At 41.8% G+C, this 13,549-nt stretch overlaps 2 protein-coding genes across 2 annotated transcripts; both read left to right on the forward strand.

Moving 5' to 3' along the window:
* Positions 1-3,957: 3,957 nt before the first annotated feature.
* LOC139461821 (C-signal-like) lies at positions 3,958-6,003 on the forward strand. Its single transcript, XM_071243300.1, has 2 exons — positions 3,958-4,346; positions 5,094-6,003. The coding sequence occupies exons 1-2, from the start codon at positions 3,983-3,985 to the stop codon at positions 5,495-5,497; spliced, it is 768 nt and encodes a 255-aa protein (XP_071099401.1). The 5' UTR covers positions 3,958-3,982; the 3' UTR covers positions 5,498-6,003.
* Positions 6,004-10,204: 4,201 nt separating this feature from the next.
* LOC139461529 (C-signal-like) lies at positions 10,205-12,307 on the forward strand. The gene is made up of 2 exons (XM_071243012.1): positions 10,205-10,569; positions 11,907-12,307. The coding sequence occupies exons 1-2, from the start codon at positions 10,206-10,208 to the stop codon at positions 12,305-12,307; spliced, it is 765 nt and encodes a 254-aa protein (XP_071099113.1). The 5' UTR covers position 10,205.
* The last annotated feature ends 1,242 nt before the right edge of the window (positions 12,308-13,549 follow it).

The following is a 13,549-nucleotide window of genomic DNA, read 5'->3' on the forward strand; positions in this document are numbered from 1 at the left end:
TTTGACTAAATGATGTCCGATGCAATTCCCTATTTTTTCCAAATTATGTTCCAATGTTTTCAGGTTAACTGAAATACACACTTATGCTAAAGTAGGAATCGTACAATGCACTCTATCTTAGGGTTTTATACAAAGGATATTCACGTATTAATTAAACACATGGGCGAGGGTGGTGTTGGTGTAGGAACACATTGTTTCCATGGGTTAATATAAATCTGTCCCAAGAGAGAGGTACATGCACATGTTTGTTGGTTGCTTATGACATCAGGGAGTCTTGTACCTATTCAGAGTTTCCGTAGCGTAAAGGATGGGGGGGGGGGGGGGGGGGGGGGGGGGGGGGGGGGAGCGGGGGGCATCTGCGCAGAAAGCGGAATGTCGGTGGTTCGATCCCCCGGAGGCGTCATACCAAAACACGTCAAAGATCGTACTTGTTACCTGCCTGGAGCACAACATTCAGGGGATAAAACAAGGACTGGTCGGCAAGAAGTCTGTGTAATGTGTTCGAGTAAGACATCCATGGGCTTGTGCCAGTTCACCGACATAACTCTGGACTGGTATTAGTACTGGTCCACGCACGCACGCAACATGAGTGAATTAATATTAATATCATTTCACCTGGCACAGACTCATAAAATTCACATCTACCGTTGTCGTAATGGCGGGCCAGTGTATCTGTAGCTCTCAAGCCAGCTGAATTGGGCACCTAGTGATCAGGCTCCTTGGCTTGCGAGGCACCGTGTCGTGGAAGCATGTGTCATTACTCATGCTCTCCCCGACCCTTGTCCATACTTTCAATCATGATTTTGACTGATCGAGACTCTCATATGTACAGGCTGACTTGCTGTGGCTGGGATGTTGCTAGCTACGGCGTTTAATAAAATCCATGTGCTTATTATAGCGCTAACATATAGTGTAGGCACTAGATCTACAACGACAACGACACTACAACGTCTGCCAATGTTAAAATTCCAACAGCGTATTGATGTAATTACAATAACACGTTCTCCGTCTACACAGACGAGAAGCGTGCATCCCGATCGTGTAAGTTTAACTGAGTTGTCCTGTATAAATTACTCATTGTCATTTTTAGAAATGAATACAGAAACGTAGCTGAATACATTCCGCACAAGACTAAAGGGTAAAATTTGTGACAATTTACATGAACATTTTTTTACCACTTGTCTAATTTTTCTCGATACGTTCAATGATTACTGAAGAAATACACCAGCCTTGTATCAAATGTGCATACATGTATACAAAAAACTGGAAGTTTAAAAAACCCTATGGTTTTCGCCACCTATGAGTAAAAAATAGATGCAAACAAATGTTGTCTTGCTGAATAATGGATTAAAATCAAACTACTAGTGTCTCACTGAAAAGGTATACATGGACAGTAAGCCAAATGTCGTTAGTCATCTTAAGCAAGCCACTCATGACAACGACCTGCAAATGGGCCCCGTATCACAAAGCGACCGTAGCACTTATGTGATCGTAACTCCCATATACTTTAACATAGGATTGTCGCAGCGCTGGGCTCGCTTTGTGGGACGGGCCCCTGTACTATGGTCGTGGTGTATTGATTTATTAACACAGCGTTAAAAACACAGTTAGGCCTAACAAAATCGTACTTGTACTTGAATGAACGTACAGCGAAAGTTCAACAAAACAGGTAGTTGGATTGTTTTGCAGAATTATTGTCCTTTGTTTACATAATCGTTTGAGTAAGACATTGCGTTCACCTGTTGCCGAATATTCCCCTAAACCACCATGCGCACGTTGTCTCCAAAATCCGTATTCATTACAGGTGCCTATAGGGGTTTGGGGCTGACAATTTGTGAAGTACTTTCTGGGTCTTGCGGACCCCTTTATCCACCTGTTCGCAGCCTGAAGACACCCGGACAAGGCCATGGAGTGTTCGCGTGCCACAATGAACCAAGAAATCGCTGCGTCTATGGCGGAGGTGGAAACAGTTGTTAGGGATGATGCACTCAATCTGCTGCTGAACAACACCGACGTTAACCAACAGGAACATGGCATCGAACCAGTGACACGGGAGAAGATGAATGTTCACTTCGACCGTAATGTTACAGGTAGGTTGAATTATTACTACGCACAAGTAACTGGACATGTTTACAATTAGTGCGCGCACACACACATTCACGAAGCCTAGTAATTCGAGCGGGCACAAGTAGAAACTGCTACCAGTCCTTATTCAAGGTTTCTTTTCGACAAGTCTCCGCCTGGATGTAGGCGATAACGGTAGCGCTAGGTATAACACTTTAAAACACATTATGTGATTTGAATTGATGATGCCGAAAGGGCGATATGAATCCTACAGCGCACATTGGCAGCATTTACTGACGAGTTTAACGCCGGTTTTAGCAATATTCAAGCAACATCACGCCGGAGGACACCAGACAAGGGCTTCACACATTGTACCTCTATTGGGAATCAAACCGGGCCATTGCCGTGCCGAGCGAACGCTTTAACCACTAGGCTACCACACCGTAACTTAGAAGTTGAGATCCATGACCCCAACAGTGGCAAATAGAAAAAAACAACACGTTTACATGAACGAGGGAATGCGATAACGCATCTTGACACATGATCCAGACTAAATTACATTATACCATGAATAGACAATAAACCTGAGAGAATGAATACCATTGAATAACTGATATTAACCACCATCTATGAAGTAACAATCAGCTTTTTAGAACCTTGGTAAAGACGGTTTAATAATGTGATAATGTTGCTACATTTAATCATTTGATACTTATCGTCAACTCATTGCCAAAGGAGACATCGAGGAACAATAAATTAATTCGTTGTGGCTTCATTCATCCAGTCGTCTAAGGCGCCGCGATTCGCTGTGCAGAGTTGCGTCCCTTAGGCACGCCTGAAATCTATGATTGTGGGTTCGAATCCCGGTTCACCCCGATTATGTTTCTAGGTTTGTCAGCACCATACCCGTGCTCGTGGGTTTCACCGAAGTGGTAAACGTCTGAGACCTGCATCACTTCGGGCTTTCCTCCCACATTAAGCTGACACGCCGTGATATAACTGGAATACTGTTAAAAGCGGCGTTAAACCCAACTCACTCACTCACTCACTCATTCAGTGCATTTGCCTGAGGATACGGGAACGAAGATTTTCCGGCCGCTTCTTGGAGTACAGCAACATTTGTTTGTTTGATATTTTACGCCACGTGTACACTCAGCTATATGGATGAGTGAGTTGAAATTTAACGTCGCATCGGCATTATTTCAGCCATATAGCGACTCAGCTATATGGTGGCGGTCTGTAAATAATCGAGTCTGGACCAATGCTGTTATTGATATCATGAATATCGGTCCACGCGACTGGCATACTATCACATGCATCAAGCAAGTCAGCGAGACTGACCAACCGATCTCGTTAGTCGCCTCTTCAGACAAGCATTGTCTGGTCCTGACTTGATTATTTACTGACCGTAGTCATGTAGCATGACTATTGCTGAGAAGGGAGATAAACAGCGACAAAACATATTTTTTGATTAATGAAGGTATTTGTGTTTCGAGCGGTAATTCAAATGCTAAAACGTTTTTCACCATAATTTAATAACCAAGATATGTTTCCGATTATGAATAACTCTGAAAACCGAGACAACTAACTAAAAGTATAACCTTTAAAGCTTATCTACATGGTAGATAAACATTTTATCTGTTTAATTAAGATGTTAATGATGAGATTGACGGTGCATGACGAGCTGTTGCCGCTGTCGCATATCGATCTGCCACGATGCTAATGAGAAACTAACCCTCACAACGATACAACGTCAATTCAATATCGTCGCTAACTTCGTGTAAAGCATTGAGCTTGATAACACAATGATATGATCAATGAAGCTCAATAGGGTCATAGCTTACAAATCTGACGGTCACGATTACCTCCCTTTGTTTACACTGGCCTCCCTGTTTGCAACGGACTCGCTTCGACGACCATGTGCACGTTGTCTCCAAAATCCGTATTCATTACGGGTGCCAATAGGGGTTTGGGGCTGGAATTTGTGAAGCACTTTCTGCGTCTAGCCAATCCTCCCACCCACCTGTTCGCAGCCTGTAGAAAGCCAGACCAGGCCACGGAGTTGACTCAGCTAGCGAGCGAAAATGGAAGTATTCGCGTGGTAAAGATGGACGTCACACAGGATGAAGAAATTGCTGCGGCTGTGGCGGAGGTGGGGAAAGTTGTTGGGGATGATGGACTCAATCTGCTGCTGAACAACGCCGGTGTCAACCAACAGGAACAAGGCATCGAACCACTGACGCGGGAGAAGATGAATTATCACTTCGACTGCAATGTTACTGGTAGGTTAATTTATTATGAAGCCATCGTCACTTGATCGCGTACATGTACGAGAACTCGCGTTTCTTGTTTGTTTTGTTTGTTGTTTTCCTCGTCGATGACAGATGATTGCCTGAGGGTTTTTTTATATACCGCCGTTTCATGGCAGGACTACTGCTATGTGGCGCCAAGCAACGGATCTTTTAATTTTTATGGCGGGGACAGGACAGGACATGCTTTCCCTTTTCGCGAAGACCCGTGAAGATCCGGGGTAAAATAGATCTTCAGCAACCAGTGCTTGCCGTGAAAGTCGACTATGCTTGTCTTAAGAGGCGACTAGCGGGATCAGGTGGTCAGGGTCGCTATATGACGGCGGTCTGTAAACAACCGAGTCTGGACCAGACAATCCAGTGATTGATGTCATGAGCATCGATCCACGCATTTGGGATACAATGACATGCATCAACCAATGACGTGCCTGACCACCTGATCCCATATGGACCGACCATTTCATATTCTGGCAGGGATGGGATTTTGTTTACGAAGCTTAGATAATTTATCAGCTGCATTTGGAAAACCATTTAAAAAAAATAAAATAAGGAGTCTAAATATTTCGATAACGCCGAATTTTGATAAAAATGAAAATAACCCAAAACATTCTGACCCGGAACCGGATTCGTGATACCCAAGATAAGAAAATATCGAGTGGGTCGGTGCTGAGAAAGATGGCTATATTTTATGTGGTCTCACAAGATATGTTCTTTTTTCAGCCCCACTGTTGATTTGTAAAGCATTTCTTCCCACACTGAGACGAGCTGCAGACAAGACAGAGTTCAGCTGCAGCAGAGCGGCCATCATCAATCTCTCTTCTACCTTGAGCCTTATCAACTACGTCAATAAGATAAACGACCTCCGCTACCCCTACAACAGCTCAAAGTGTGCCCTCAACATGGTGACCGATATTCTCGCGAGAGAAGTTTCCCCGGACGGGGTGTTGGTGGCAGGCATCCACCCCGGGTGGGTCAGGACCGACATGGGAGGCCCTAACGGAATGATAGATAAGGAAGAAAGTATTTCCAAGTGTATGAATACATTTGCAGCGCTGAATAAAGATTCGTCAGGGTTGCTGTATTCATACACAGGAGATATCTTTGATTGGAATTCCGGGCCCTAGTCAAATGCAACTATGTGATTTGCCTGAAAGTGAAGTGTACCATGCAAAAGGTTGAAAGGTTTTGGAAAAAAATATAAAGTTTCAGTTCGTTTACCTTGTTGAATAAGCATTATATTTCAATATTTATTCAAATAATCGGATTTGATAAAACAGAGTTTGGGAGCATTCATTTTTTGGAAAATTCAACCAAACTGTTCCTTTTTTCACCACAGTCAACAAACTGTTGATTTCAGCCATATTACTGAACAAACTATCTTTTTGAACAAGCCCCCGCCCCACCACATCAAAAAAATCAAATGGATGTTTCTGATTCTGATTCTAAGTATCCTCTTTTAATCCTCTGGATAGTTGGAATTCCCTCGAGTAATGAGTTTCTGAGTTGTGCTGTAATATACTTTTTGATGCAGGATGAGAATCAATATCAAACAATATAAAGTATACGTGACATTTTCTGAATGTATCACGTACTGGTTAGTTAAGATACCTTTTTAGGAACAGATGAATAAATGTGGTTCCAATCTGAAATATGTTGTGTTTGTATTTCGCATCATTTCAAGGAAGAAGGAATACAGGGTATTGGGACAAGGATGACGGAGCTACCTACAGCGGCCAATTCATTGTTCATAGACTTGCCAGAAACCTATGATCGTGAGTTCGAATCCCAGAGTCGCCTCATTATGTTTTTAGGTTTGTCATCACCGTTCCCGTGCTCGTGTGTTTCAGCCAAGTTGTAAAGCCTGTATCATTGCTTTTCTCCCACATCTCCGCCTGGAACACAGTGATAAAACTGAAATACTGTTCAAAGTGGTGTTAAACAAATACTCACTTAAGCGGGGATTATTCCTCTGTCAAAAGTCCATTATCCTTTTAGGTCCAGACTTCGAAACTGAGACAATGTAACTGCGTACTCAGGTAATTATACACTACTAAATTTGCATACATCACTTAGTATTGGTAAAGAGTGAGTGGCTATAGTTTTACACAGCAATTAACAATATTCGTTTCGTATCAAAGTTTGAAACCTCTAATTTATTAAGCACAATTTCTTTTTCTCCTACAAGTAAATGAATACATTTTGCAGCAATGAATAAAGATTGTATTCCTACACGAGAAGCATTTTCAAATGGATATTTTCCGATTGGTATGATTAAATTTGTTTGTTTGTTGTTTAATGTAATGCCACACTCAGGGATATACCAAATATGTGACGGTGGTCTGCAAAATTCGCGTCTGGACCAGATAATCCAACGACGGACATCAGCATCGATCACAATTGAGACACGATGACATGAATCAACCAAGTTAGCAAGCCTGACCACCCGATCCCGTTAGTCGCCTCTTTCGACTGGTAGACTGCATGTACTTACATCATGCAGTAGATTATCATGTAAAGGAAGAAATTATCAGAAAATGTTTACCTCGTCGGCTACGCATTAAGTTTCAATTTTGATACAAAAAATCCGTTTTGATAAAATATATTGATTCTCTATTGACTCTTTTCAGTAATACTGACAGTTGGAAGGGGACATTTTACAGTAATGAGTTTTTTAGTTTCAGGATAGGAACCACCATGAAACAATATTATGAAGTGACATTTTCAGAATGGATAAAGCATTAATTTACTTGAAGGTTCGATTGTTGGAATATAGGAATAGTTGAATAAATGCGGTTCCGATGACTGTTAGCAGTGTTTATATTAAGCTAAAATAGATTTCAATAAATAAATAAAATTATAAGTGAGTCTTTTTTGAGTACCGTCAAATTTTTTGTTTGTTGTGTAACGCCATACAGCAGTATTACAGCTAGGTGATGGCGGTCTGTCAACCCAGTGATTGATATCATGAGCATCGATGCACGCAATTAAGATACGATGACATGCATCAAGCACGTAAACGAACCTGACCACCCGATCCCGCCGCTACGACAACTATAGGATGCTGAAGATCAATTCTAACCCGGATCTTCAGTTCATGCTTCAGTGTTGACAGGTGACCATCGTAACCGTTATGTTCGGCAAACATATCATAGGAGTAGAGGCAGTGTAGTAATAGTGAGTGGGTGAGTTAAATTCATTCACGGTGTTACGTGTCGATTCCCAAAATTCAGTTTGCAAATTAATGCACAGCAATTACAATGGCAGTAAACAATAGAGTGGTAGTACAATATTCAATGGCAATATATACTCACACGCAAAAGAAACGCAAGTTGAGTATGCAGTATACATGTTATATATTTTCAATAGTAAAGACAAAATATACTCACTGGGCAAGATTGACAAAAATTTGACTGAAGACAGTTTAATGGATTAATGATTATGATCTGATTAATGGCAGACGACATCATTGTTTTTCTCAAATGTTAAGGGCTTACACAGTTTCGGGTCAATACCCAAAATGTCAGTCAATACCTGGTGTACTGAAGTCGTGCTGGTCGATGCCGTGGTTGGAGAACAGGACGACGTGCTGGTCGGCGACATCTGAGGTTGTTGGAACGGAGACGTCGGATCACAGTGTCCCGGCTAATGTGTCGATTATGTGTTCCTATGGTCTTTCGAGCACTTTCACTTGCAGTTAGGAACGGATGTCGCTGGTGTTGACGGGTAATCTGCCGATTTTGTAGAAGTGTGGTGACCCTAGGACGACCGCTCCGAGGAAGGTCATCTGTGGTCTAGGTAGCATTGTTCGATGCAGGAGACGGTAAATTGTGGTTATGTTAACGTTGAAATGACGGGCAACATCTTGGACAGACTCTCCAGCTCCCAAACGTCCGATAGCCTGGTTTCTCTGAATTTGAGTTAGGCGTGGCATTGTTGACCAAGGAGTGGTAGGTCCAAGAATCGGCCACAGTTTTATACCCACTACAGTTCGTGACAGTTCGTGCATTTTCGATTTCGCGAGAAATGGGTGCATGATTGAAATGGTGCGTTTTGGCGATTCGTTTTTTATGTTGCGTTTTTACTCGGGGCTTCCAAAATGCAACCAAAAAATTGATAACACCATCAGGCTTCACAACATGCTAAAACTCGTATCAATCTATGGTTCCGTGTTTGTTACCTATTTGCTTAAAACCACTTGCGTTTCGTTTGCGTGTGAGTATATAATATGATGGCAGTGGTCAGCATCAAATAAAAAATATAGTGGTGATAGCAAAAGTCAGTGATAATAGTATATATTCACCCAGCAGCGACAGTGGTTAAGCTTCCGAGATTGGCTAGGCAGGGAAACGGGTATAATGAGCGATCCTCACATGAAAGCTGGTTCCAAAGCGAACATTTGAGAGGCGAAATGTGTAATAGATACGCAAACACGCTATTGTCCCCTTATATACAATCTACCTATCTACTGGAAAATTCCACCGTGCCTTCACCTGTCCATGGGCACTAGAAAATTAACGAAATTTCACCTACATACTATCATGGTCCGCGTTGTACCAGACAGGAAGTATACACACAACACTAGCATCTAAATGTAGTTGCTTCGTGACGACTTATCAGTGTACAAATACAATGCTATGAGCGTCTACCGATACTCAACCAAAAACAATGTAACACGGTTACAATCATTGTTCAACAATAAAATACACTGCCATATAACTCTCTCCCCCTTCGGTGGAAGAAGGTTTGAACGAGTGATAACTATATTTCCCATTCAACCAACTCGTGACAATGCGCCCGCAATAACTTTGTTTTTCCCTTTGATATGGTTCTAAAGCGATGAAATGCACGAGGTGCGAAATACGACACAACCCGAGCCCGTCAGTCGCCTCTGATGATAAGCATAGGTTGCTGAAGATCATTTCTAACCCGGATCTTCACGAGTTGAGAACAGGAAAGAGTGCCGTAAGTTTGGGTTCAGTGTTGATCAAATGATAATTTTAGCCATTGTTATGTTATGTAAACATATCATAAGAATAGAGGCAATTTAGTGAGTGAGTTAATTAAAATTAAACGCTGCATCGGCATTATTTCAGCCATAAAGCGACTAATGTATTATGTATGTATGAATTATTCAAATGCCATTCAAATGCTGAAGACCCGTGAAGATCCGGGGTAGAATAGGTCTACAGCAACTCATTTTTGCCGTGAAAGGTGACTATGCTTGTCGTAAAAGGCGACTAACGTGATCGGTTGGTAAGGCTCCTAAATTGGTTGATGCATGTCATCGATTCCAATTGCATGGATCGATGCTCATGATATCAATCACTGGATTGTCTGGTCCAGACTCGATTAATTACAGACCGCCGTCATATAGCTGGATTATTGCTGTGTGCGGCGTAAAGCAACAAACCAACCAACTAACCAACTAAATGCTGAAATGTTTTTTCACAGTAATTTTACAACCAAGACATGTTTCCCATTGTGAACTGAGAAAAAAACGAAGCAACTAACAAAGAATAATAACGTTTAAATCTTAGCTACATGATAGATCAACATTTTATCTATTAATTAATCATTTAATGGAAAGGTTGATGGTATATGAGGAGCTGTTGGTGCAGTCGCATAACACTCTGCCACGATGTTAACGATGAACTGACTCTCACAACGATGCAACAGCAAATTGAATATATCGTGTGCAGCATAATGCTTGAAGCGCCAGTGAAATGGTCAATGACTAAGGAATAGCTTTTGGGTCCCCGCTTACAAATCTGACGATCGTAGTTACCTCCCTTAAATTAAACGTCCGCTTCTGCTCCAACGGACTCGACGACCATGTGCACGTTGTCTCCAAAATCCGTATTCATTACGGGTGCCAATAGGGGTTTGGGGCTGGAATTTGTGAAGCACTTTCTGCGTCTAGCGAATCCCCCTACCCACCTGTTCGCAGCCTGTAGACAGCCGGACCAGGCCACGGAGTTGACGCAGCTAGCGAGCGAGAATGGAAGTATTCGCGTGGTAAAGCTGGACGTCAGACAGGATGAAGAAATTGCTGCGGCTGTGGCGGAGGTGGAGAAAGTTGTTGGGGATGATGGACTCAATCTGCTGCTGAACAATGCCGGCGTTAGCCAAAAGGAAGAAGGCCTCGAACCACTGACACGGGACAAGATTAATTTTCACTTCGACATTAATGTTACTGGTAGGTTAATTTATTGTGAAGCGAGCATCACTTGTTCTCATGCATGTACGAGAACTCGCGTTTCTTGTTGGTTTTGTTTGTTTTTGTTTTCCTCGTCGATGGCAGATGATTGCCTGGTTTTTTTAAATGCCACCGTCACATGACAGGTGGACTGCTGTACGCCTGGCAACGGATCCTTTAACTTTTATGCAAATTCTTTGATTGGACAGGACATGCTTTCCCTTTACGCGAACACCTGGTGTCATCACTGGTTTTCAGTGATCCATTCAGATGCTTTTCACCGCTATTTCGCTTCTTACAAACAATGGAATCTGTTTCCACGGATAATCGAGACTGCATCGTTGTTCTCTGGCGTTGACTTTATGTGTTTTGTGTGTGTCGCTGATCATTTTGGTATGTGATTTGTTGACTCTATGGTCATTACCTTGACCTTGAGATTTTACGGCTGCATATTGATTACATATAACAAGCCATGCATTCATAACTTATATTGGACTAGGTCTTCAGTTGAATAGACTTTGATTGGCTTTATTAATTAATTGGCTGAATAAATAAAATCTTACAAACTATTCAAGTTTGAAATAACCCAATCCTGAAATGCAAGCGCATGTCTGTCTTGTATTTAAATATGCCTTACTGACGTCTATGTCGAGGAGAGTAGTCTTTAGACGACATTATGATGACATTAATAAACTATACACGTAACATTCCCACAATTGTTCACAAGTTAAACCCGTTGTGTTATAAAATATGTGCAATGTTGCCCGAAGTCTCGTCACGTTCAACCAGATGTAGGTGAAACAGGTGGTCTTGTGGTCTCAAGCACCGACACTAGATCAGACGGGGGCCGCTATGCGTTGTTTGGATTCCTCTCGACTATGCCCTTTGCTCTATCACCACGTGGCCCGTGCCCGTGCCTGTGGTTTGTTTGTTTGTTGTTTAACCCTACACTCAATGTACCAGCTCCATGACGGCGGTCTGTAAATAATCCGAGTCGGGACCGGACAATCCAGTGATTGATGTCATGAGCATCGACCCACGCAAAGGGATCGATGACATGCATGAACCAAGTCAGCGAGCCTGCCCACCCTAACCTGTTAGTCGAATCTTATGGCAAGTAGAGTCGCCTTTTACGACAAATATGGGTTGCGGAAGACCTATTCTAACCAGGATCTTAACGGATCATGTCCGATTGTTTGTTTGTTGTTGTTTAACGCCACACTCAGAGGGGGTGGGATTTTGTATGCTGCATGTGTAAAACCGGATTAAAAAAAAAATGAACCTAAATATTTCGATAACGCCTTTATGTGGTCTCACAGGACATGTTCTCTTTTCAGCCCCACTGTTGATTAGTAAAGCCTTTCTTCCCACACTGAGACGAGTCGCAGACAAGACAGAGTTCAGCTGCAGCAGAGCGGCCATCATCAATCTCTCTTCTACCTTGAGCCTTATCAACTACGTCAATAAGATAAACGACTTCCGCTACCCTTACAACAGCACAAAGTGTGCCCTCAACATGGTGACCGATATTCTCGCGAGAGAAGTTTCCCCGGACGGGGTGTTGGTGGCAGGCATCCACCCCGGGTGGGTCAGGACCGACATGGGAGGCCCTAACGGAATGATAGATAAGGAAGAAAGTATTTCCAAGTGTATGAATACATTTGCAGCGAATAAAGATTCGTCAGGGTTGCTGTATTCATACACAGGAGATATCTTTGATTGGAATTACGGGGCCTAGTTAAATAAAAAACGTTTGTTATTTTCCTGAAAATATATCATGCAATAGGTTGTAAGGTTATGGAAGAAATTATTCAATCGTTTAATTTTGTTTTCCTTGTCGAAAAAGCTTTATATTTCAGTGGTTATTCAAATATTCGGATTTAATAAAACGGAGATAGGGAAGATCCATGTGATTTGAATATTTCACCATGGCCAACAAACTGTTCATTTTGGCCATATTACTGAACAAACTATCTATTTAAACAAGCCTACGCCCCGCCACCATCAATATACATCAAATGGATGTTTCTGATTCTGATTCTAGGTATCCTCTTTTAATCTTCCGGATAGTTGGAATTCTCTCGAGTAATACGTTTCTGAGTTGTGCTGTAATATACCTGTTAATGCAGGATGAGAATCAATATCAACAATATAAAGTATATGAGACATATGGACCACGTACTGGTTAGTTAAGATTCCTTTTCAGGAACAGATGAATAAATGTGGTTCCAATCTGAATTATGTTGTGTTAGTATTTTGCAAGAATGGTGACATCAATTCAAAGAAGAAAGACGGGGAAATTAGACAAGGATGACGCAGCCAATGCATTGTTCATAGGCAACATTGTTCCTATGATCGTGGGTTGGAACCCCAGATTCGCCTGATTATTTTTTTTTATTTGTCAGCACTGTTCCCGTGCTCGTGTGTTTCACCCAAGTTTTAAAGCCTGCATCATTGCTTTTCTCCCACATCTCCGCCTGGAACGCTGTAATATAACTGAAATACTGTTTAAGTTGTGTTAAACAAATACACACTTACTTAAAGGATTCTTAAAAAGGTTACTACACAGTGACGATTCCGATCTCGACGATGTTTTGCATAGACATCATATAGACTGGTATGCTGGTCATTTGCGTATTATGTGTCATAATTACAGAGTAGATATGGAATTAATGTTTCAGCTGTCACAGTAAAACGTGCAGTCATAATTACCGTAAAGTTACACCACGTCCATATGATACAGTAAATGCTCAAATCGCAATGTACAAGTAAATTATTTTAAGATAATATTTAAGACTTTTATAATGAGATGTTATAATACTTCTTATGACGAAATGTGCCCAGTAGAAGGATCGAATTTGGGCATAAACTTTTCTGTGAAATACCGTTACGTCAGTCAATGCACGGACACTAGCACAGTATCCCTAAATTCGTTTGTGTGACATATCAAAGAGGAGAAGCAATGAAAGAGTGCATCGAA

Source organism: Haliotis cracherodii, unplaced genomic scaffold (assembly GCF_022045235.1).
Source record: "Haliotis cracherodii isolate W230 unplaced genomic scaffold, xgHalCrac1.p SCAF_15, whole genome shotgun sequence".
Taxonomy (NCBI): Eukaryota; Metazoa; Mollusca; class Gastropoda; order Lepetellida; family Haliotidae; genus Haliotis; species Haliotis cracherodii.

Excerpts from the sequence above, each read along its gene's own strand:
- LOC139461529 (XM_071243012.1), top strand. The coding sequence starts at position 10,206 with ATGTGCACGTTGTCTCCAAAATCCGTATTCATTACGGGTGCCAATAGG. Across the intron at positions 10,570-11,906 it reads CTTCGACATTAATGTTACTG|CCCCACTGTTGATTAGTAAA; the intron begins GTAGGTTAATTT and ends TTCTCTTTTCAG.
- LOC139461821 (XM_071243300.1), top strand. The coding sequence starts at position 3,983 with ATGTGCACGTTGTCTCCAAAATCCGTATTCATTACGGGTGCCAATAGG. Across the intron at positions 4,347-5,093 it reads CTTCGACTGCAATGTTACTG|CCCCACTGTTGATTTGTAAA; the intron begins GTAGGTTAATTT and ends TTCTTTTTTCAG.